Source organism: Chiloscyllium plagiosum, unplaced genomic scaffold (assembly GCF_037043375.1).
Source record: "Chiloscyllium plagiosum isolate Xiang-an unplaced genomic scaffold, Cpla_swu_hap1 HiC_scaffold_4, whole genome shotgun sequence".
NCBI classification, from domain to species: domain Eukaryota; kingdom Metazoa; phylum Chordata; class Chondrichthyes; order Orectolobiformes; family Hemiscylliidae; genus Chiloscyllium; species Chiloscyllium plagiosum.
This window is the reverse complement of record NW_028270142.1, coordinates 10,749,936-10,776,224: the sequence shown is the minus strand read 5'-3', so window position 1 is coordinate 10,776,224 and position 26,289 is coordinate 10,749,936. Positions and strand designations below refer to the sequence as shown.

General features: G+C 40.7%; 1 protein-coding gene across 9 annotated transcripts in view; it reads left to right on the top strand.

Moving 5' to 3' along the window:
* ncoa2 (nuclear receptor coactivator 2) overlaps positions 1-26,289 on the top strand; it is a 309,391-nt gene that overhangs the window by 178,534 nt on the left and 104,568 nt on the right. For all 9 annotated transcript variants that reach the window (XM_043689194.2, XM_043689197.2, XM_043689193.2 and 6 more), the window contains exons 3-4: positions 641-748; positions 11,282-11,454. In XM_043689194.2, coding sequence (XP_043545129.2) covers positions 660-748; positions 11,282-11,454 — 262 coding nt within the window. In that variant the 5' untranslated portion in view covers positions 641-659. The remainder of the gene's footprint in view (positions 1-640; positions 749-11,281; positions 11,455-26,289) is intronic.

Here is a 26,289-nt window from a genome sequence, read left to right as displayed (position 1 = left end):
TAGCAGGACCTCCCTATTTTTATACTTTTTCCTTCTCCCTTCCTATTTCCCATTCCTTCCATTCTGTATTGCTGGGCATTCATCCAGTCTGTGAATACTGCACTGACCTGGATGGAATTGTGTTGCGGTCTTTTGCTGGTCCTCTGGAAAGAGGGTAGTGCAACTTTGCACCCAGTTTATCCCCAGCTAGTTATAAATTGGTTACTGAGTCCTAAATATTGACCAACAAGATCAATAACTCTGTTGAAAATGTGATCATCTTTGATATAGAGAAACATCTTATTAAAGAAAAGAGTAGGAGTAGACCGTTCAGCCCTTTTGAGTCTGATCCACCATTCAATATGAATATAGCTGATCACAGAGTGATGACTGAAATTGTATGTGAATATGGACTAGCAGCAGTGAGTATGGTCCTGTTGAATTTCCTGCGTTCGCTAAACCAGTCCAGGGAACCTTTGACATAATTGACATGCATCTTGTGTTTCATTAACAATGTCTCTGTCTCTGTTACCATCTCAAGGAGCAATAATACACTGCCAAGCCCGATAGTCAAATAAACTACAAGGCATCAGGTATTTATAATTGAGAAAAGTTGAGTTCTTTTTTAAAGTGCTAATTGAGACATCTCTCTCAACTTTAGCTGCTTACATGTCCCCAAGATGAGTGGAATGGGTGAAAATTCCTCCGACTCTGCGAGATTAGATTCGAGAAAACGCAAGGAATCACCATGTGACCACCCACGACCAAGGTAAGATCAATAGTCGTTTTTTTTTCCCTAAAGGGCATGTCATATACGGAAATGAAGTTCATGACTCCTTTTTTAAGATTGCATTTGTTATACATAATAATAAGCGTGTAGTTTTACTTTGCTGGGTTCTTGTTTCAATATTTAGAGTCTATAGGTCTAAGTGGGCTAAGGATATGACCTGATCTGAGGACAAGAACTGGATCTTTTGATGTGCAATGGCACTGCAGTTTACTTGTTAACATGTTTACACCCTTAATTCAGTTTTGTCCCTACCAAAGTCTGCATGGACATTTCTCTGGCAGTACCCAGTGGATTCTAATCTGGTGCACATATCTCAGTTCAATGTTTGTTCTATTTCCTTTCTCTCACACCTGCCCCTTCTCAAGTCCAGGTACAGCGAAGCCAAATAGTCACTTGAAATCTTCAAGTTGTGTTTGGCGCAGTTACTTGACGAGTTGCATGTTAGAATTTTCTTTTCGTAAGTCCTAAAACCCTGCTGGTGGCAGTACTCTATCTGGTAAAGTGGCTGCATGAATAAAACTGGATGATTAACCTGTTGTCTGGATTTTGTCACCAGTGGTGAAGCAAGGTCACCACTGACCTTGAAGAAAGCCATCAATAAAAAATGTAGCAATATCTGTGGGAGCAATTTCCTCTTTAACAATGGCCACTTAAATCTGGTGCCACAGTCCAGACAGAGATAGGAGGAGGTATTAGAGAGCTGGCGCTCAGCCTCAGAGGTGTAGATGTCAGTCCACCAGATGACAGCGCGACCATTGTTGTCAGGCTTGATTACAGTGTCAGAGTTAGATCTGAGAGCGCAGAGTACAGTCAGTTAAGAGGAACATAGGTTCAAACTGGTAAGGGGGGGGGGGGCAGAGAAATTATGGCAGCCAATGTCCTGTTAACAGTTCTCAATGAGCAGGTAAAGTGCGGGTAGAAGGTCAGAGGGAGAGGTTGAGGTGGAGATAGTGTTGAAGGTGGGTGAAGCGAAAGAAGTGGATATGAAGGCATAGTTGATAGAAGAACAGTTCATCGTCATGTTGTGCCCGAAATTCGTTGAGATGGGTGTGCAGATGGATAAAACTTGAGACTTTTGCTGAGTGCAGAACATTCAGCGCCGGAGAGCAGAAAGTCAAGGAAAAATAAATACCTGACAAGAGGTGGACTATTGGAAGGAAGAAGATTCATTGGATCCAAAATGTTAACTCTCTTTTCTTCCCATTGCCAGACCTGCTTAGTTTCTCCTAAAATTTGGGGTTATTTTTGTCAGATTTCTAGCATCCGCAGTTCTTTGTTTTATGAACAAACTTGAAATCATGTTTTTAAAATATGGATATTTTAATTATAGAAAAATTGGCATTCCATCAGTGTACAGTTAGCTGTTCAGTGAGTGGTTTAGCGGTTATACGAAGTTATCACGCAACAAAAGCAGTTGCACCTAACTTAACAAGGTGCAACCTTTTTTCCCAGGGCGCTTAGAGTGAAACTTAGTGGGGTTGACTCATGATTGGAATTGTGGGAATCTTTTATTGAGGAAAATAGACTCAATTATGGCACAGTCTGAATCTCCTTATTCTATGCTTCCAAAGTTCTGTCAGTTTCAATGGAATAATTATGGAAAGCACTGACAGTTCTGCTGTCATTGTCACAATAAAATCCAGACCAGCATTAGTAATCAGTCTGTGATAATAGAAAATATGTGAGAAATGCACCATTAAGTATGTGGACAGGGTGAGAATGGTATCTAGATGAGAGTTGCGTATATGAATGTAATTACCAAAAGAAATTTTGAAAAAGGTGCTAAAAGCATAAATTCGGCTCCTCTGATATGATATAGTAACCATTAGAGTTCTGTTCCAAGTTGGACTTTGTGAGGAGCTATATATTCCAGCCTGTAGATTATTCGGAATGGAGAGGAAAATTGGAGAAAGAAAACAAGTAGCAATGTTGATCAGACAGTCGCAGCAGAAAAAGCGAAAACATTTAGTAAGGGTAGTACGGTTCAAATAGTATCAATCGATGTATGAAACGATAAAGGATTTGATAATCTAGTCAAGTTGTCGACCGGTTTCCTGATAATAATTTTTAAATTCATTCATGGAATGAGGGCATTGCTGGCTGGACCAGCATTTATTACCTATCCCTAATAGCCCAGAGGGCAGTTAAGATTCAATCACATTGCTGTGTATTGGAATTACGTGGAGGCCAGACCAGATAAGGATGGCAGTTTCCTTCCCTAAAGGATGTTAGTAAACTAGATGCTGTTTCCTGATAATCGACTCTTGATTCCAGATTCTTTAAAATTGAATTTGCTTTCCACCATCTGCCATTGGCAGGATCTGGGTCCACAGAACATTTGTGTGGGTCTCGCAATTACTAGTCCAGTGATTCGTACCACTAGGCCTCCCCCACCAGTGTAGCGGAAAATCTATAAATATAGAGAACAAGAAAGCATATAACAGGTTGTAATACGTTTTAAGTTTCAGATAGACTAGAAGAAACAATAGTTCAAGCAGGAAAAACCTATTTCTGGAATTATTCAGCGCACTCTTGGAAATAATGTCTTAGAACCAACAAGGGGGAAGACCATTCTAGATTTTAGTGATGAGGTATAAACCAAAATTAATTAATCTAAATGAAATACACCCTGTAAATAGTGACCATGATGCAACTGTTAATTTTATATTCGCTTTGCAAAGGCAAAACTGAGACTTACTGACTTAAAAGGGATGAGAAATAAATTGACCACGTTTGAATGAATGAAGCACCTAATTGGTAAATCTACGAACAATATTTAAATATTGAAATGTACAAGGAAGTGTTTGGTGTTGTACAAAGCCAGCGTGCACATCAAAAAATAAAAAGCTATAGCGGTTTTGTAAAAAAAAAAATGAGGTTAAAATAGCACGTATCAACACAGTTTGCACGGCTGAGAGAAAGTGGGAATGTCTCAAACTGGGATAATCTTTGAAAACAAAGGAATGCATGAAGTATACACAGATATTTAAAAACTTGGTTAAAAAGAACAGAGCTAAGTTAGAATCATCTTCTAAACATATTAAGAAAAAACTGGTCAATGAGAATATGAATGCATTAAAGATAATTAGACTCTATGGATAATGAGGAAAAGGATGAGGAACAGTACTTTTCTACCAGTTTTTTACAGTAAAGCAAAGGACTACAGTTGATACAAGAAATAAATGAGTCAAAGGGTAGAATTCATTGATTTATTGTTTAAAGATGGTAATTGAGAAAATAATAGGCTTTAAGATGAATAAATCTCTAGGACCTGATTGTTTTAAACCTGGGTATTAATAAAAACTTTGACTTCTGTCAGTGTGACAATGACTAACTATGTGCGTGAGCTCTGTGCTGACCCAATGTCACAGAATTGATGGAAGGAAGTAGCACTGCTGGAGGTGTGAATAGCGGAGTACGGGGCTCTGAGATCTGAATTGCTTTGATCCTACATTGACAGTGTTATGAGGGTCAGAGGGAGATGCAGCAGGAGTCCTGGGTGCCACCTCCCCATTCCAAGATGGATTCAGGTACCCCTGGCTGTATGACAGCAATTGGAGAGGGCAGATGTGCTAACTCTCCCATGTGCAGGAATGTGCTGATATCAGCAGCATGTGTACAGACACGCCTACAACCTGTTGTAAGCTTTGTCTATATCTCCCAGGGGCATTTTACCACCAGGGTAACCACTTCAGTTAACCAAATGAAATGGGCAGGGAATTGGGGGTGGATTTACCATAATTTTCTCATCTTTTCTAGAATGAGAAGTGGGCAAATTACATTAAATATATCTAAAACTTAAACTTTTGGCTACATTGTGTTACAGTGAAAATAGAAATTCTGGATAAAATGCAAAAGGGTTTACACAAATTGTACCTAAACAGAGGGGGTTTGGAAAAACTGAATTGTCTGGGGCTCTTCTCTTGAGAAAAAGACTTGACAGGTGATCTGACTGAACATCTTCATTATTTTAGAGGTCTCTTAGAGTGGATATAGAGAGTGTTTTCACCTGTGTGGCGGGTTTAAACCAAGGTCCATCCATAGAAGATAATTGCTAATGATTCGATAAAGGCAACCTTTTTTATAGTTTGAATTATGAGAATATGGAATCTGCCACTGTTTGGAGCGATTGAGATAGATACATTTAATGGGAACATAAGAGAAAAAGAGAGTGGAGGAATTGCTAAGATTCCATGAAATGAAAGGAAGTGTCTGTATGAATGTGGACATATTGTACCAAATGTTCTGTCTCAATTCTGTTAACTTTTAACTCCTGTGGGTCAAGAATTGTGTCCTTAGTTTGGAAAATTGTAAACGCCCTCAATTATTTAAAAAGGAAGAGAGGATCAGAGCTGGAAAAATGCTGATTTGTTAGTTACACTGCCAAACATCAATTGTGAGTATGTTATTGGAATCTTTTATTGGTGACTGAGCTTCTGACCAACTCCGAGCTGGTCAAAAAGAGTTGACATGGATTTTCGAGGGGTAAACCTATATCTTACTAATATATTTGAATTTTTCTGAAGTTGCTAAGAAGATTTAAAACCTGAATGTCCACCAATATTGCTCGCATTGTCGTACTCATGCAGACATGGAGGTATTGTAGATTTCTTAAAAACTCTCCTCTTTCTTACAAGTGGAATGTAAGGGATGTAATTTAGCTGCTGAATGGTCACTTTTGTAGCTGCAAGATCATTTAAAATTTTTGGAAATTTCCAAAAAGGGATTATAATGGATTATAAAAACAAGATACTGTTGGATGGTGGAAGTCTGAAATTAAAACTGAAAATGCTGGAGAAAGTCAGCAGGTGTGGCAGCACCATGGCAACAAAGCAGATATTTCGTATCCAGTGACCCTTTTTCAGAATTGTTGTTTAATTGATGTGGCGATTTAATTGGGGGACGTGTGTAAACAAAACCTACAGCTGGCGATGTTTGAATTGACGAGACACGAACGGGGGTGACTGGATGCCAACAGGAGCTTGGGGACATCAACCTTAGCAAAATTACATAATGCTGACTCCAGAGAGAAGGGAAGCAGACTTGTGGATTTTAGTCATAGAAGCATAGAAGGAGGAGTAGGCCATTCAGCCCCTTGAGCCTGCTCTGCCAGTCGAAATGTATCACAGTTGATCGAGCACAATATCCTAATCCCACCCTCCTTCCGTATACCTTTAGCCACAAGAGTTTTATCTACTTCCTTCTTGAAAACACAATGTTTTGGCCTCAACCATTTTGTGTGATAGTGAATTCCACAGCCTCACCATTATTTGGGTGAAGAAATCCTTCCTAATCTCAGTCCTCATAGATTATTCCTTATCCTTAAAACTATGACCCCTGGTTCTGGACTCCCCTGCCAATGGGAACCCATCTAACCGTGTCAGAATTTTACAGGTAGTTCTTCTATAATGCGATGGTTGTATTTTTATGCAACCCCACATTATAGAAAAATCACACTTTAGGGTCAGCACTTAGTGTTGGTGGTGTATTAGCATTAGAGCCAACATGTGTCTTAACAGTTTGCGCTTTAAGAACGGTGTCCTTAATTTGTCAATTGCATTACAGCAAATTTGCGTTAACAAAATGCGCGTTATAGCAGAATGGCTTGTATAGATTTTTGAAATTGGCCCCTCATTCTTCTAAACTTCAATGAATGCAATTGACTCAGTCTCTCCTCATGCGTCAGTCTTGTCATCCCACGAATCAATTTGGTAAAGCTTTTGTTGAACTCCCTTCATGGCAAGAACATCCTTCCTTGGATAAGGAGACTGAAAGTGCACACAGTATTGCAGATGTGGCCTCACTAATGCCCTGTATAATTGCAGCAAGGCATCCTTGTTCCTCTTGATCTCTTGCGATGAAGGCAAACATAACTTTTGCTGCCTTTACTGCCTGATGCACCTTTTGCATTTACTTTCAGTAACTTGTGAATGAGGGCACCCAGCACTCATTGAACATTCCCACTCTCAGTTTACAGCCATTCAAATAATTTTCTGCCATTCTTGCTATCAGAGTGGATAGCCTCACATTTATCCACATCATTCCACATCTATCAAGCGTCTAACCACTCAGTTAGCCTACCAAATCACATTGCAACATTTCTGCATCCTCCTCCTAGCTTACCTTTCCACCCAGCTTTGTCATCTGCTAATCTTGGAAGAGTATATTTAGTTCCCTCATCTACATTATTAACCTATACAGAGGAACCTCGATTACCTGAAGGACAAGGGTGGGGTGTATTTTGTTCGGTTAATTGAATGCCAGGTAATTGAATGCCGGTTAACATACTTTAGCAAAGCATCTGGACCGTGCAATCTTGCCGGATAATCCAGTATTCAGATAATAGATGCCGGATAGAGGTTCCTCTGTATTGTGATTATCTGTGTTCCACGTATTGAATTTGTTCTTTCTTTGTTTCCTGCCTGCTAACCAATTTTATATTTGTCTCAAATCATGACCCCCAATCCCAACTGCTTTAATTTTACAGGTGAATCCCTTAGCCTTCTGAAAATCCTAAGTAAACCACGTCTACTGGCACCCCCAGATTAACTCTACTAGGTGCATTCTGAAAGATTATCCAGTAGATTTGTCAAACATGATTTCCTTTTTATAAATCCATGTGGTCTGTTCTACTGTTTTCTAAGTGCTTTGCTTTAAAATCTAGCATCCCCCCCCACCACTGACACTAGACTAACTGATCTGTAATTCCCTGTTTTCTTTCTACCTCCCTTTTTTAAATAGCAGGGTTATATTTGATGTTATCCAATCTGTTGAAGCAGTTCCAGAGTCGGAAGAATCTTGAAAGGTGACCACTAATGCATCCACTATTTCTAGGGGGACTGCTTGAAGTACTCTGGGCTGAAGATTACCAGGCCCTGGGCAATTAAAGGGTTCGAGATATGGAGAGGAAGTGGTAGTAGGATACTGAATTTGCATGATCAGCCATGATCATATAAGATGGCAGTGCAGGCTTGAAGGCCCGAATGGTCTTGTCATCCTATTTTTTTTGTTTCTGTTTGTATCAATCTTCAATCCCATCAATGAGTTTTCTCCTCAATATATAACAATTAGTGTCTGGAAGGTACTTGATTAGATTTTGCTGAAGAGATTATTAGCAAAAATGAAAACTCATGTGTATTTGGTTGAACAGAAGGAGACAAAGTAATAATTAATGAGGTAGACTTGATTGGGGAATTTAAGGTGAAGAAACCCTTAGCGGGCAGTGACCGTCTTATGATAGAATTTTCCCTACAATTTGAGGAGGAGAGGCTGGCATCATAATTAATGGTATTACAACTGAGTAAAGGTAACTACAAAGACATGAGAGAGGAGCTGGCCTGAGTTGATTGTAAGTGGAGTCTAGCAGGGAAGGCAGTGGTGCAGTAATGGCAGGAGTTTCTGGGTCAAATTCAAGGAGGCACAGCAGAAAATTATCCCAAGGAAGGAAGAAGAAGCATATTGAAGGGGGGATAAGGCAACCATGGTTGACTAGGAAAGTCTGGGACAGCGTAAAGACACAAGAAAAACCATACTGAGAGATGAAGATCAATGGGAAACCAGAGGATTAGGAAGCCTTTAAAAACCAGAGGACAACTTAAAAAAAAAACATTTAAGGGGGTGAGATGGCTAGTGATATGAGGAGATTGCAAGAGTTTTTTAAAAATATATAAAAGGTAAGAGAGAAGCAAGAGTGGCATTGGCCCACTAGAAAATGAGTCTGGAGAAATAGTAACAGGGAGCAGAGAAATGGTGGAGGTACTGAATAGATCCTTTGCATCAGTCTTTGTGGTGGAAGGCACCAGTACATACCAGAACTTTAAAGACATTCAGGGGACAGAGGTGAATGTAGTGGCCATCACTAAGGAGAGATTGCTGGGAAACTGAAAGATGTGAAGGTGGATAAATCACCTGGACCAGATAGACTACACCCCAGAATTGTAAGGGAGATGGCTGAGGAAATTATTGAGGCAATGGTGTTGAATTTTCAGGAATCACTCTAAATAGGGAGGATTCTAGAGAATTGGAAAAGGGCTAATGGTTAAGAAGAGAGGGAAGCAGAAGACAGGAAATTACAGGCCAGTTAGCTTGACCTCAGTCCTTGATAAGATTTTAGAGTCCATTATTAAGGATGACATTGCAGGGTACTTAGGAGTGCATAGTAAAATAGGACTGAGTCAACAAGGTTTGGTCAATGTCTGCTTGAATTCTTTGAGGGAGTGACCGACAAATTAGATAAAGGAGAGGCAGTGGACATGATCTGTTTGGATTTCCAGAAGGCCTTTGATAGTGTGCTGCACAGGAGGCTGCTTAATAAGATAGCCCTGGGTATTAAGAAAAGCCTGGGCAGAATGGACAAGATGATTTTTCCATTATTAGGACCTGAGGGCATAGCCTCAGATGTGGAGGAATTTCTTCATGTAGATGATGGTGAATCTGTGGTATTCATTGCCGCATAGGGCTGTGGTCACCAGTTCATTGAGTGTATTTAGGACAGAGCTAGAAAGTTCCTGATTAGTAAGGGGATCGGGGATGTGGGGAAGAGGCAGGAGAACAGGGTTGAGAAATGTATCGGTAATGATCGAATGGTGGAGCAGACGCGATGGTCCAAATGGCCTAATTCTGCTCCGATATCTCATGGTCTTATGGTAATACACTTTTCATTTAAGAAAGACAAAATGAAATATTTTGAATAATGATTAGCAATTGTGGAGGAGTGCAATAAGTTGAATGCTGCGAGACATACATTTCTGATAGAAACATAGAAACAGAAGCAGGGGTAGACTGTTTGACCCTTCAAGTCTATTTTATCTTTAATTCTGATCATGGCTGATCATCTAACTCAATAGCCTGTTCTCGCTTTCCCCCAACATATCTTTTGATTCCCCTTTGCCTTAAATACTATATCAAACTCTTCCTCAAAATCATACAATGTTTTGGCTTCAATTACTTTCTGAAGTGGTGAATTCCACAGGCTTGCCCTCTCTGGGTGAAGGAATTTCTCCTCATCTAAGTTTTAAATGGTTTCCCTCATCCTTAGACTGTGACCCCTAGTTCTGGACTTTTCCACCATTTGGAAATACTCTTCCAGCATCTACCCTGAGTAGTCCTGTTAGAAATTTATAGGTTTCTATGAGATCCTGCCTCCTCCTGAACTCCAGAGAATGTAATCTCCTCAACCTCTCCTCATATGTCAATCCTGCCATCCCAGCGATCAATTTGGTAAGCATTTGCTGCAATCCCTGTATAGCAAGAACATCCTTTCTCGGATAAGGAAATCCAAATTGCACACAAAATTCCAGTTGTGGCCTCACCAAAGTCTTGTATAATTGCAGCAAGTTATCCTTGTCCCTGTTTGAATTTAAAACTGTCTTGCTTTGAAGGCTAATATATCATTTGTCTTTTTTTAAGCACCTACTGTATCTGCATGCTTAACTTCACTGACTGGTGTACAAGGATACCCATGTCTCATTGCACATTGCCCCCTCATTTTATAGACCTTCAGTTAATTATCTGCTGCCTTGTTTATTTGCTACCAAAAGTGGATAAACTCGCATTTATGAAACTTGACGTGTCTATCAAAGGCTTTTTTTCAAGTCAGTCAAAGATGATCAGTAAAGCTGACAAACCTTTGGCCTTTTCTCAATGGGTTGGAGTACAAAAATGAGGTGGCTATGCTTGTATAGAGCAATAGTCCAACTCCATCTCTGATATTGTTAGTTTTCTGCACTGAGCTTCAGGAAACATATGTTGGCACTGGGGATGGCGTGGTTTTGGTTCAGCAAAATAGTAATGATGCTAAAAGCTTAATTGTAGGGGCAGGTTCTGTGAACTTGGATTACATTTCCTCAAGATTATAAAGTGTTTAAAATGATTCAATGTACATAAGTAGGGTAGTTACTTCCTCTGGTGGGGAAATCTGTAATAATAGGGCACGGTCTTAACATTAGCCATTAGGTAATTCAGGAATTAAATTAGGTAGCCATTTTCTGCACAGATGGCAGTGAAACGTGATCTCTTCCCTGAAAAGTGATAAATGTTGAGCCATTTGAAATTTTCTTACCCGGCAAGGGCATAGAGTTGGATTAATGGTAGGTAATGGCATTGAGGTACATATCCGACCAAGTTGAATGGTGGAACCGGACTGAGGGGGGTCTCTGGCCTACACTTTCCATAATAATTTGGCCACCAAAAAAAATGTAAACCGTTCAGCTTTTTTTTAAACTTTGTCATTGATTTGCTTGTGCTTCAGATTATTGGAAATTAATTTATGACTACTTTTGCACTGAAACGTATACAATTGATGATGAAAAACAGTATATGTTAATTTTATTTTTATTTATTACTTTGGGTAAAACATTCTTGCAATCTGAGAATGTGTAGCTATCCCTTTGAAATCTTGTTTGTATTGATGGAACTGCAATAACACCACTATTTAAATTGCTTACATCTAATAGAGCAAAAATTTCTTTTTCATTTCTAGCACTTAGTATTGATGCTTTTGTGTTTCAACAGCCCTAAACGCAGCACTGAGAAACGTCATCGGGAGCAAGAGAATAAATATATCGAAGAACTTGCTGAGCTGATATTTGCTAATTTTAATGATATTGACAACTTCAATGTAAAACCAGACAAATGTGCAATCTTAAAAGAAACTGTGAAACGAATCCGTCATATAAAAGAGCAGGGTAAGTTGCTTAATGCATACAATTATCAAGTTGAATATTATTAACATAAAGTACAAATGATGTGTTGTGTTCAGTTAATCAAATTCTAATGGCCAACATGCATTGATTACTGTTCCAATATCTTAATAGATATACTCCTGCTGAACTTGGTCGACTTAGTATTTCGTTTCTGGGACTTGTTATTATGACTTCAGGATCATTAAAGACGAAAGGAATGCAGACGAGAGTGAACTAAGTGAAAGTTCAACTTAGTCTCAGCAATATAGATCGAATCCTTGAAGTTTATCTTCGTAAGGCTGCACTTTTAGATGTCATTGCATGGATTTTAAGAAGACCTTTGATATTGTGGCCCTGAATAAAGTTGAATTGGGGCAGAATGAAATGGCAGCAACGATTGCTCAGTTGGCTTCATGACAAAGCTGAGAATAAGAATAAAGGGTAGGCATTCAGAGGTTTAGAAGGTAGGAAGTGGTGTTCCACAAGGATCAATGCTGGGATGACAACTGTTTACCATTTGTATACTACCTGGCTTTTGGAACCAAAAATACAAATTCTAAATTTGTGGATGACACCAAATTGGGAGAGGGATATTCAATACAGAGGAAGGCTGAAACAAATTAGAAGAGGACGTTAAACTAGCAGAATGAGAAAATAATTGGCAAATATAGCTCAATAGAAACGAGTGAAGTGCAAATTTTGTAATGAAGAATAAGGAAGTTTAACAAGTCCTTTTTCTTTTAAACAAAATGCCAAATGGCAAGCCAAGCAATAATATTTTAGATGAATTGAGAAATAATAAAAAAATCTATTGAGCTAGTGTTCAGTGGAGAGGGTGCAGAGCAGATTTTCAATGATATCAGAAATGTGTGAGTTTACATGTGAGGAAAGGAATTGGCAGGTTGTATCCCTTCTGTCTGCTCTAACCTTATCCCTTTTGCAGCTGTCACAAGTAAGTAGTATTGGCCTGGGGGTCGACTGACATTTCTCCTCTCTACCTTGCCATCTAGTCGTTTCTTTTGTCATCAGCTTTTTCTATCTTCTTCCCAATTGGTTTGTTCCATTATTGATCAGAAACAGTGAAGGTGATTGAAGCAAATGGTATTGATAGGGAAAAATAGACTAGCTTTTGTGGGAGAATGGAAAGCATAGTTTCGGTTGATTTTTGACAAGAAAAGAGGAGAGAATGGTTGAATGGAGCAGAAACCGTGGCATTGAAAAGTTGGGCCTGTTAGTTTGTCATATATCCTGACTAATCTGCCTGGGAGCATATGGACTTGGTAACTTCAACAATAGCTTGGGATGTCATCATAAGTATCAATATTTGAGGAGAAAAATGTGGATACAGTTAGGTTGATTAATCTCATGAGTGTAAGTCCTATAAGTCATTATATTTCAGTGAAGATGCAAGGCATCACATACTGGAGGCTGCTTAAATGCAATAACTTCAATTGTGACCTAATCGAACTATAGCAGCAGTGAAAGTCAGCATTCCCCCCATCGTGTTATGATAGTTTCACTTCTTTCATGTGTAAATCACAAAACGTTTTTTTAAAAGATACATTCTCAGGTTAACTTGTAACAACTGGTGGCAGCCAGATAATATAGAACATTACAGCGCATACAGGTCCTTTGGCCCTCGATGTTGTGCCGACCTGTCTTACCAATCTGAAGCCCATCTAACCTACACTATTCCATGTATGTCCATATGCTTGTCCAGTGACGACTTAAATGTACTTAAAGTTGGCGAATCTACTACCGTTGCAGGCAAAGCATTCCATACCCTTGCTACTCTTTGAGTAAAGAAACTACCTCTGACCTCTGTCCTATATCTATCGCCCCTCGTGCTCGCCGTCACCATACTTGGAAAAAGGCTCTCCCTGTCCACCCTATCTAACCCTCTGATTATCTTTTATGTCTCTATTAAGTCACCTCTCAACCTTCTTCTCTCTAACGAAAACAGCCTCAAGTCCCTCAGCCTTTCCTCATAAGACCTTCCCTCCATACCAGGCAGCATCCTAGTAAATCTCCTCTGCACCCTTTCCAAAGCTTCCACATCCTTCTTATAATGTGGTGACCAGAACTGTACACAATACTCCCCAGTGCGGCCGCACCAGAGTTTTGTACAGCTGCAGGCATAACCTCATGGTTCCAGAACTCGATCCCTCTATTAATAAAAGCTAAAACACTGTATGCCTTCTTAACAATCCTGTCAACCTGGGTGGCAACTTTCAAAGATCTGTGTACGTGGACACAGATCTCTCTGCTCATCTGCACTACCAAGAATCTTACCATTAGCCCAGTTCTTTGCATTCTGGTTATTGCAACCAAAGTGAATCACCTCACGTTTATCCGCATTAAACTCCATTTGCCACCTCTCAGCCCAGATCTGCAGCTTATCTATGTTTCTCTTTAACCTACAACATCCTTCGTCACTATCCATAACTCCACTGACCTGAGTTGTCTGCAAATTTACTAACCCAACCTTCTACGCCATCATCCTGGTCATTTATAAAAATGGCGTACAGCAGTGGACCCAACACCAACCGTTGCGGTACACCACTAGTAAATGGACTCCAGGATGAACATTTCCCAACAACCACCACCCTCTGTCTTCTTTCATCAAGCCAATCACTGATCCAAATTGCTTTATCTCCCATGATCCCATTCCTCCGCATTTCGTACAATAGCCTACTGTGGGGAACCTTATCGAATGCCTTGCTGAAATCCATATACACCATATCAACCGGTTTACTCTCATCTACCTGTTTGGTCACCTTCTCAAAGAACTCAATAAGGTTTGTGAAGCACGACCTACCCTTCACAAAACCATGCTGACTATCCCTAACCAAATTATTCTTTTCTAGATAATTATAAACCCTATCTCTTATAACCTTTTCCAACACTTTACCAACAACTGAAGTAAGGCTCACAGGCCTATAATTACCAGGGTTGTCTCTACTCCCCTTCTTGAACAGGGGAACCACATTTGCTATCCTCCAGTCTTGCACTATTCCTGCAGACAATGACGATTTAAAGATCAATGCCAAAGGCTCGGAAAACTCCTCCCTGGCTTCCCAGAGGATCCTAGGATAAATCCCATCTGGCCCGGGGACTTATCTATTTTCACACTCTCTGCAGGATTTTTAATACCTCTTCCTTGTGAACCTCAACCCCACCTAGTCTAGTAGCCTGTATCTCAGTATTCTCCTTGGCATCATTGTCGTTTTCTAGAGTGAATACTGTTGAAAAATATTCATTTTGTGCTTCCCCTCTCTCCTCTGACTCCACACACATCTTCCCATTACTATCCTTGATTGGCCCTAATCTTGCTCTCGTCATTCTTTTATTCCTTAAATACCTATAGAAAGCCTTCGGGTTTACCCTGACCCTATCTGCCAACAACTTCTCATGTCTCCTCCTGGCTCTTCTGAGCGCTCTCTTTAGGTCTTTCCTGGCTACCTTGTAACCCTCAAGCACCCTACCTGAGTCTTCACATCTCATCCTAACATAAGCCGCCGCCTTCCTCTTGACCAGAGATTCCACTTCCTTCGTAAACCACGGCTCCCGCGCTCTACAGCTTCCTCCCTGCCTGACAGGTACATACTTATCTGGGACACACAGGAGCTTTTCCTGGAATAAGCTCCACATTTCTAATGTGCCCATCCCCTGCAGTTTCCTTCCCCATCCTATGCTTCCTAAATCTTGCCTAATTGCCTTTCCCCCAGCTGTAACTCTTGCCCAGTGGTATACACCTATCCCTTTCTATCACTAAAGTAAACATAACAGAATTGTGATCGCTATCCCCAAAGTGCTCACCCACTTCCAAGTCTAACACCTTGCCGGGCTCATTACCCAGTACCAAATCTAATGTGGCTTCGCCCCTTGTTGGCCTGTCTACATACTGTCAGGAAGCCCTCCTGCACACACTGGACAAAAGCTGACCCATCTATACTCGTACTATAGTGTTCCCAGTCAATATTTGGAAAGTTGAAGTCCCCCATGACAACTACCCTGTCTCTCTCACTCCTATTGAGAATCATCTTTGCTATCCTTTCCAGTACATCTCTGGAACTATTCGGTGGCCTATAGAAAACTCCCAACAGGGTGACCTCTCCTTTCCTGTTTCTAACCTCAGCCCATACTACCTCAGTTGACGAGTCCCCAAAAATCCTTTCTGCAACTGTAATACTGTCCTTGACCAACAATGCCACACCTCCCCCTCTTTTACCATCTTCTCTGTTCTTACTGAAACATCTAAATCCTAGAACCTGCAACAACCATTCCTGTCCCTGCTCTATTCATGTCTCTGAAATGGCCACGACATTGAAGTCCCATTGAAGGTGTTAGCCCCCTGTGTGCTGTTGTCTGTGCCATAATGTTTAGACTAATTCCAATCTAAAAAGTGAGTTAACAGAGTCTAACACGGATTCATGCAGTTTTTGAGCAAAGTACAATGTAACTCTGCAAGTACAAATTCACCCCATAAACATAATATTTATGTATATGTGTCTATCTGTCTGTTTCTGAGATGGGGGGTTGTGAGTGTGAGAGAGTGCATTTGTGTGTATGTGAGTGGGGGCGTGTGTGTATGCGCACGTGCCTGGGGTGAGGGTCTGTGAGTGTCTTCCCAGTTGGAGCCAGTTCTCATGCTCTCTCGCACTCTCTCACACAACCCCCCATCCCAGACAGACAGATGCACATGCACACACACACATACGTTTGTTTATGGGGTGAATTTGTACTTGCAGAGTTACGTTGTACTTTGCTCAAAAACTGCATGAATTCATATAAGACTCTGTTAACTCACTTTTTAGATTGGAATCAGTCTAAGCATTATGGCATAGACAGGGAACACTGGCTAACACCTTCAACATATTACCTGGCTGACACCAATTGTTACAGTTAACCTGAGAATGTAACTTTGAAAAAAGAAATTTTGTGATTTACATATGAAAAAAGTGAAACTATCATGGTCATTCTAATAGACGAAAGACTCAACAAACAATCAAGGTATTTTTCAGAGTATAATTTCAGTTACATCACACTGTAAACTTGTGCTATAAATTCTGTGTCTTACAATTGTTTACTCCACAACCACTTGATGAAGGAGCAGCGCTCCGAAAGCTAGTGCTTCAATTAAACCTGTTGGGCTATAACCTGGTGTTGCGGGATTTTTAACTTTGTACACCCCAGTCCAACACCGGCATCTCCAAATCACAATTCATATAATGTACCTTAATTTTACTTATTTAATGCTTTTTATTCCAGTTGTGTTTTTTCATAATATTCTTATGTTTTGGCTTGTTTTAAATTAATTTTCATAGTAAGAACTGTGGTTACTCTACACTGCAGAAATTTTAATTGCCTCTTATCAAAATTAGCCGTCTGTATTTATATTTTTATGACTGGGAAATCAAGGCCAAGGTCCAGAATGCAGATTCCAAGACTAAAATAAGTGAAAGAGAAGACCAGGAAAATGAGCAGTATTTAGGCAGGTAGTACCAAGTTTTCTTTTAAAAAAAAAAAGTCTTGTGCATTGCAGAAGGAGAAAATATGTGGGGTTGGTGAGGTGTTAAAGCTTTTAAGATATTGGCACAGAAGATTAAGCAGGTCATATTATGATGAGCTTTGATTTAAACATTGTAAAGAGATGCTGTATTTGGTGGCCATCAGTCAAAGCTACTTTATCATTGTTTCTTTTTTATCAGTGTAAGGTGAATGGACAATAGACAATAGGTGCAGGAGTAGGCCATTCTGCCCTTCGAGCCTGCACCACCATTCAATATGATCATGGCTGATCATCCTTAATCAGTATCCTGTTCCTGCCTTATCTCCATAACCCTTGATTCCACAATCCTTGAGAGCTCTATCCAACTCTTTCTTAAATGAATCCAGAGACTAGGCCTCCACTGCCCTCTGGGGCAGAGCATTCCACACAGCCACCACTCTCTGGGTGAAGAAATGTCTCCTCATCTCTGTCCTAAATGGTCTACCCCGTATTTTTAAGCTGTGGCCTCTGGTTTGGCACTCACCCATCAGCGGAAACATGTTTCCTGCTACCAGAGTGTCCAATCCTTTCATAATCTTATGTCTCAATCAGATCTCCTCTCCGTCTTCTAAACGCAAGGGTATACAAGCCCAATCGCTCCAGTCTTTCAGCGTAAGATAGTCCTGCCATTCCAGGAATTGACCTCGTGAATCTATGCTCCCCTCCCTCAATAGCCAGAATGTCTTTCCTCAAATTTGGAGACCAGAACCGCACACAATACTCGAGGTGTGGTCTCACCAGGGCCCTGTACAGCTGCAGAAGAACCTCTTTGCTTCTGTACTCAATCCCTCTTGTTATGAAGGCCAGCATGCTATTAGCCTGTTTCACTACCTGCTGTACCTGCATGCTTGCCTTCATTGACTGGTGTACAAGAACACCCAGATCTCTTTGTACTGCCCCTTTACCTAAATTGATTCCATTTAGGTAGTAATCTGCCTTCCTGTTCTTGCTACCAAAGTGGATAACCATACATTTATCCACATGAAACTGCATCTGCCATGCACCTGACCACTCACCTAACCTGTCCAGGTCACCCTGTAATCTCCTAACATCCTCCTCACATTTCACCCTGCCACCCAGCTTAGTATCATCAGCAAATTTTGCTAATGCTATTACTAATACCATCTTCTATATCATTAATATATATTGTAAAAAGCTGCGGTCCCAGCACGGATCCCTGCGGTACCCCACTGGTCACTGCCTGCCATTCCGAAATGGAGCCGTTTATCACTACTCTTTGTTTCCTGTCAGCCAACCAATTTTCAATCCAATCTAGTACTTTGCCCCCGATACCATGCGCCCTAATTTTGCTCACTAGCCTCCTATGTGGGACTTTATCAAAAGCTTTCTGAAAGTCCAGGTACACTACATCTACTGGATCTCCCTCGTCCATCTTCAGAGTTACATCCTCAAAGAATTCCAGAAGATTAGTCAAGCATGATTTCCCCTTCATAAATCCATGCTGACTCTGTCCTATCCTGTTACTACTATCCAGATGTGCCGTAATTTCATCCTTTATAATAGACTCCAGCATCTTTCCCACCACCTGAGGTCAGACTAACTGGTCTATAATTTCCTGCTTTCTCTCTCCCACCTTTCTTAAAATGTGGTACAACATTAGCCACCCTTCAATCCACAGGAACTGATCCCGAATCTATCGAACTCTGGAAAATAATCACCAACGCATCCATGATTTCTCGAGCCACCTCCTTCAGTACCCTGGGAGTATCAACCTTCAGACCTAACATTCTCTCCAACACCAATTCCTGGCAAATATAAATTCCCTTAAGTTCAGGTCCTTCTACCACTGTTACCTCCGGGAGATTGCTCGTCTCTTCCCCAGTGAACACAGATCTGAAGTACCAATTCAATTCTTCTGCCATTTCTTTGTTCCCCGTAATATATTCCCCTGTTTCTGTCTTCAAGGGTCCAATTTTAGTCTTAACCATTTTTTTGCCTTTCACATACCTAAAAAAGCTTTTACTATCCTCCTTTATATTTTTGGCCAGTTTACCTTCGTACCTCATTTTTTCTCTGCGCATTTCCTTCTTAGTAATCCTCTGTTCTTTAAAAGCTTCCCAGTCCTCCGTTTTCCCACTTATCTTTGCTATGTTATACTTTTTCTCTTTTTAACTTTATGTTTCTTAACTTCCCTTGTCAGCCACGGCCACCCATGCCTCCTCCTAGGATCTTTCTTCCTTTTTGGAATGAACTGATCCTGCAACTTCTGCATTATACACAGAAATATCCACCATTGTTCCTCCACTGTCATCCCTGCTAAGGTATTGCACCATTGAACTTTGGCCAGCTCCTCCCTCATAGCTCCCTTTTATTCAACAGAAATATTGTCACTTCCGATTGTTCTCTCTCTCTCTCTCTCTCTCTCTCTCTCTCTCTCTCTCTCTCTCTCTCTCTCTCTCTCTCTCTCTCTCTCTCTCTCTCTCTCTCTCTCTCTCTCTCTCTCTCTCAAATTGCAGATTGACGCTTATTGTATTATGGTCACTACTTCTCAGTGGCTCCTTCACTTCGAGGTCCCTGATCAATTCTGGTTCGTTACACAATACCAGATCCAGAATTGCCTTCTCCCTGGTAGGCTCCAGCACCAGCTGTTCTAAGAATCCATCTCTGAGGCACTTCACAAAGTCTCTTTCTTCAGGTCCAATACCACCCTGATTCTCCCAGTCTACCTGCATGTTGAAATCCCCCATTACAACTGTAGTCACATCTTTGCGATAGGCCAATTTCAGCTCCTGATTTAACTTACATCTGACATCCAGACTACTGTTTGGGGGCCTGTAGATAACTCCCAAGAGGGTCTTTTTACCCTTAGAGTTTCTCAGCTCTATCCATACTGACTCTACATCCCTGATTCTAGGTCCCCCGTGCAAGGGACTGAATATCATCCCTTACCAAGATAGCCACCCCACAAATTGAGCGAGGAAGAAGTTGAAGAATGTGAATAAGCAAATGATAGATTCTCTCCTGTGTCTTTGTGCACAAGTTGTGTGTCATTTGCTAGGCTGACACCTTTTGCCCACTTCTAATTTCTTCTAGAGAAGGTATTGGTGAGATACCTCCTTCAATTGCTGTAGTCTTTAGGATGTAGAAACACCCATGTACTGATAGGTAGGGAGCTGCAGGATTTTGACCCAGCAGCATGGTGATATAATTCCAAATCAGGATATTTGTGACTTGGAGGGGAACTTGCAAATGATGGTGATTCCATGCATCTGCTCACCATGTCCTAAGTTTGGAAGATGCTATCAAAAGAGCTGTGGTGACTTATTACAGTGCATCTTGTAGATGGTACACATTGCTGCCATTGTGGGAAGGGAGTGAATGTTGAATGTGGTGCCAGTCAAGCGGACTGCTTTTGCCTGGGTGATTTCAAACTGTGTGAGAGGAGTTGGAGCTGCACTCATTCAGGCATTTGGGGAGTATTCCATCATACTTCTGACCTGTTTGGATAGTGAACAGGTTTTGGCAAAACTGGCATTGCTTGCCTTAGAAATCCTAGCGTCTAACTTGCTCTTCTATCCAGTATATTTATATCTTTAAACCTGCTTGGTTTCTGATCCATGATAATGCCCAGGGCATTGATGGGGAGAAGCCAATCATAGTAATGCCTTTGAATATCAACACAAGGTTCTTGGGTTCTCTCTCATTGGAAATAGTCATTGCCTGGCATGATGAAATTATCAGATTCCCAAAATTAAGAAAAGATTTACAAGGATGTTGCCAGGTTTGGAGGGTTTGACCTTTTAGGGAGAGCCTGAATAGGCTGGGGCTATTTTCCCTGGAGCATCGGAGGCTGAGGGATGACCTTTATAGAGGTTTATAAAAACATGAAGGGCATGGATATGGTAAATAGACAAGATCTTTCGCCTGGGATGGGTGAGTGCAAAACTAGAGTGCATAGAGGGGAAAGATATCAAAGGAACGTAAGGGGTAACTCTTTTATACTGATGATGGTGTGTGTATGGAATGAGCTGCCAGAGGAGGTGGTGAAGGCATCTGGATATATATGCCTCTAAATCCATATATATATTAGAGACATATGGACTAAATGCTGGCAAATGGGGCCAGATTTATATAGGATATCTGGTCAGCACGGATGAGTTGGACGCAAGGATCTGTTTTCATGCTGTATATCTCTGTCTTTAAGAACCTTGCCTCACTGCACTCCAACAAAGCTGTATAGGCCATCAGTGGTTGAATTGTCTTTGAGTTTTCTTGATGAGAAGAGAGGAATATGAAATCTGAGGTAATTGGTCATTGAAAGTGGAATATAAAAAATCGTTGTTCCTCTAGAATGATCTTGACAATCTGGAAGGAATTGAATGTGATGAGGGTCTGTAGTTCCCTGTAGTTTCTTCTCCTTACAGCCTGTCTTAAATACAGACACACATTTTGGGATGACACAGTGACTCTGTGGTTACTACTGCCTCACAACAGTCGGGACCTGGGTTTGATTCCAGCCTTGGGCCACTGTATGTGTGAAACTTGCACATTCTCACTGTGTCTGCCAGGGTTTCTTCCAAGTGCTTTAGTTTCCTTCCACAGTCCAAAGATGTGCAGGTTAGGTGGATTGGCCATGCTAAATTTCCCTCTAGTGTCCAGGGATGTGCAGGCTAAGTGGATTAGCCATGGGAAAGGTAAGGATACCGGGATGGGATAGATCTGGTGTTGGATGCTCTTTGGAAGGTCGATGTGGAGTTGATGGGCCGAATGGCCTGCTTCCATACTGTAGAGATTCTGTGAAATGGGATATTGCTGATATAATCTGATTTGATGCTGGATGTTGAGCCCTGTTGTCCACTTAGCCTGCTGCTTTATGCTTTATGGTGCTGAAGTGAGTTGTGTGTTTAAAATTAGACAGTATGGATTACTTGGAGAAAAGGATGTCAAGGATAGGAACTTTGCAGCTATTGTATTGTTAAAACATTGCAGCAATGTTGTGGAGCATCAGAAAAGCAGGAGTTGGAATGGGTCCTGGGAAAGTTAGCAAAACAAGAACTTTATTCTCAGATGAATATGACAAAAATAAAGGTGGGCAGATAATAAGGTTACATGGGGAAGCAACTTACAGACTACAGGTATTAGAATCGAAACCTTGGCAGAAAACCTCTGACAAGAATAAGGTCCAGTGGGTGGAGTATTTTGTCTAATAGAGGGCAAAGGGTGTGCAGAAAGGGCAAGAATCGTGAGAATAAGCAAGTTATTTGAATGAAATAAAACACTAGTTTCGAAGTTTAAAATGCAAACCACTGCAGATGTGTCAATCTTATTATCTCCTTCAACAAATAATTTATGACCAGTCCTGTATTGACTTGAGGTCTGTTAAAGCTTTAATTCAGTGTAAATTGATGATAGATGTATAAACCTCTTTAGTTGCATAGTTAATCTCCTAACTGGTAAAAGCTACTGTAATGACTGCATTGCTGCATTTGAAATGCGACATGTTATCCCTTCACTTGTTCAAGAAGAATCCTCCCTTCCATCGCAATTGCTGAAACAGCTTTGTTGGATGAAACTGACTTCTCATCCCTGGCTTGATGTGCTAATAAGTTAAATTATGTTTATCCCACACTATGTGAACTTTGCCCTCAAATGTGAGGTATTCAAAATATAATGATGGCGGTTAAATTAATACGATCATATGAAGAGTAACTGGCAGATAGAGACCAGCATTCCCAAGATACATGGTAGTCTGAAAAATAATGCACGCTTTTTTAAAAAAAAAAGATTTGAGTCTCTGTTCAGTAAAATGAACAAAGATGGGCTCTTCGGTAAGGACCTCTGGTTCACCCAGCCAGTCCCAGTCTTGTGCGGTCCTATAAATACACACACTCCACCTAACTTCAATTTCCCACTTCAGCACTCAGCATCACTCACTCATTTCATTTGCAATTTTATGAAGTTATTTAACAAATGGATACCTGGTAAACAATTGTTACTCCTTTAGTACCAATGGACCACAATTGACATATCTGCACTATTTCTTATGCATAGATACACCACCAAACGGTTTGTTTTGAAGAGGGCTAAAAGGTGAATATGAGGCAGAAGGGGCAAGTTTAAAAGTCAAATATGGGTTGGTTAATGAAAGACATAATAGAGGAAGTGTTTTAAATGGTGAAGAGAACTGAATAGGGAGGGTAGGGCTCTAGTGGCTAAGTGAGAGATCGTTGATAGAGATAAGAATTGAAAAATAGGAAGAAGCTTGCTGTTAGTAAAATGGAGATGATGTGTGGGAGTTTGAAAACTAGGCCAGAATTTAAGTACGTTTTGTGGGGAAGATGAAATGAGGTGTGTGGCTTGGTGTGTACGAACTGCCAAAAATTGGGAGAAGATACGTAATGTGAGGGCAGTTGAGGAGTTGGGTTGTAGATTTTGTTGAAGCTCGTGGTAGAATATGGAACGGAAGCTGGTAAGGAGACAATAAATCCTGTTTTAATAGAATAAACCGAGAACGTTTGGTACAAGGACTTCATGTCTGACCAACCAGCTGGTGCCATCAGTGACTTGTGGCCAGTGGTTTTGGTAAAGCCAAGTGTAGTCTGTTCACTGATATGGAAGCTAGCCTTCTACTTCAACGTAGTGTCTCCCAATCTGTAACTCTGTACAGCAGTATATAATGACCTCTCAGCAAAACTAAACCTCATCATTGGCCCATGCTTGATGATTCACATAACAGAGTCTTTCTGTTCCTCTCCTTCTGAGCATTGTTCAAACTGTTCGATGCATGTATAATTAGTGAGCCACCACTACTGCCTCTGATCATTCCTCGATACTTCAGGAGCAAGACAAAGTAAGCTGCAGAAAGCATGTTTACAAAATTACCTACAAAATGTCCTGACATTTCAGAGCTCTGTAGTAAGATCAAGGGTGATATTTATTAAAGATGAAAGTGTTGCTGGAAAAGTGCAGCAGGTAAGGCAGCATCCAAGGAGCAGGAGAATCGACGTTTCGGGCATGAGCCCTTCTTCAGGAATCATGCCCTGAAGAAGGGCTCATGCCCGAAACGTCGATTCTCCTGCTCCTTGGATGCTGCCTGACCTGCTGCGCTTTTCCAGCAACACATTTTTCAGCTCTGATCTCCAGCATCTGCAGTCCTCACTTTCTCCTGATATTTATTAAATCCTATTTCTTGATAAAATTCACAAAAAGTTAGCTTATCTGATACTTTGAGAAGTAGGATGTTTGACTGAGAGTTGTATTTTCTCAACAGATTTCTGTCAGAATGGGTAGAAGTAGCTATTGATCTATGCATTGCTTTCCAATAGATACTTCAATCAATTGGAAGCTGTTATTCTGCCTGCAGTAAGTTTGCTTTGGGCTCATAACCATGACATCAGAAACATCCAGGGTGGTTGATTGGGTTGAGGAGAAAAACAGTCAAGAGCTTACTAGAAGATTCAGGTGGGAGGGGAGAAACTGGGAAGGCAATTGGCATGATAATTGTGTAAATTACATTGAATGTTCATTGGTAGATGATTTGGGAGAGACAGGAATAAGTGTCACATTGGGCTCCTTAAAGCATACAAAATATGAATTTTAGGAAAACCAGAGCAAGTTCAGGAAGAAATTGGGACCCCATTCTGATAAGGGAGAAAGTTGGTGATGCAGTGCACTTGGCTGTACTAACCTCTTACATTCCTTGTGAAAGGCTGAGGAAGAACAAAAATGAAAGCACTGAAGTCTAAATAACGCAGTCCAAATGCACGCTTGTTTGGACATTGTAGTGCTAGTTTTATGTTTTATAAAAAGTTTCAGTAACTCTCAAAATTTGTGTAAACTGGTCCTTTATGGAGTGATGGTCTGAAGGTTGGGTGCAATCCAAAGATTGAGATTTTTGTTTAAACCCAAGATCTGATGGCACTTGGAGACCAGGTCCTCTTGCTGAAGCATACATTTTTGAGTTGGTTAGTACTTAGAACACAATGGGGCTGCCTGAGTCTGAGCTCCGAAGCAGAGGGCTTTGCCTGGGAAATAACATTTCCATCGTTATTTATGGTATCTGGTCCTTCCTGGAATACTGTGTTTTGCTCCAGTCTATTTTGTCCTTTGCTTTTGGTTATTCAGATCTGGATTCACCTAAATTTTAGGTAACTCAATTTAGTTGTTGCAGGTTTAATCAATGTAATTGCTTTAAGATTTCATTCTTGTTTGCCCTGTAGGCCAGTTGAATATTTCCAGCATTTTCTGTCCTTGTTTGCTCACCAAATCTGTTTATAAATTTCAAAGGGATTTGAACAATTTGATTGCTCAAACTTATGTTTATTGGGCAATAGCTTTATGTTGTATTTCTGAGTGATGGTGCACAGTTCTGTTAGCTTTTTACTAGTTGAATTTTGACTGCTTCCTGGTTATCACCTTGCAGTCTGGACACTGGCCATTATGTTGACATTATAGCAGCTTGATTCAGAAAGGAAGAACATATACTTTATTTCTCTTCCTTCTGAGTTAAATAGTTTTTAAAAAGTCCATTTAAGGAGGAGGAGAATCTGGAAACCAACTATTGATTCCATTCTCCTTCCGCTAAGGTCTGAGAGACTCCGGCGTTGTACTTGACCCTGAACCATGTCACGTCCCAATAACTTCCACCATAACATCACTTGTCCCTTATCACTACATTAACTATACTGCTGCTGAAATTGTCATTAATTCTTTCGTTATCTCTAGGCTTCAGCATTTTCTGTGCTCTCGCAAATAGCCTCCATCATCCCTTGGAGATCAGCCCAATACAATTAGACAATGTTTGCTACTGTCCAGTAAGTGGAGAACAGTGGTTTGAAGAGTACTAAATTTGGGAATTTGGGGCACGGTGGAATTCAGAGCTGCTGAATTCAGTCTTTCTTTTAAGACTCTTGTAGCTGGGGAATGTCCTTCAGTATCTAAGCTATAAAACTGCCATTTGCTATTACTCTTAAACTAAATAGTGCATACAATTATAAAAGGTAATTAATCAATAATTAAGGCTGGATAGACATGGCAAGATAGCTGATATGATGTAACAACAGCATGACCGAGTTCATAGAAAGGATGTGTGCATCACTGACCAGGCGAGTGTTTATTACCCATTCCTAACTGACATGGAGGTGGTGATATTGAGCTGTCTTCTTGAACAATGGGCACCCATAATACTCTTGGGAAGGGCGTGCCAGGCAATTTGAACTGGTGTCAGTGAAGGAACAGCAGTACAGTTCAAATCCAAGGTGGTGTGTGGCTGGAAGGGGAACTTTGTGGGAGTGGTGTTCTCATTGCATCTACTGCCCTTATCCTAA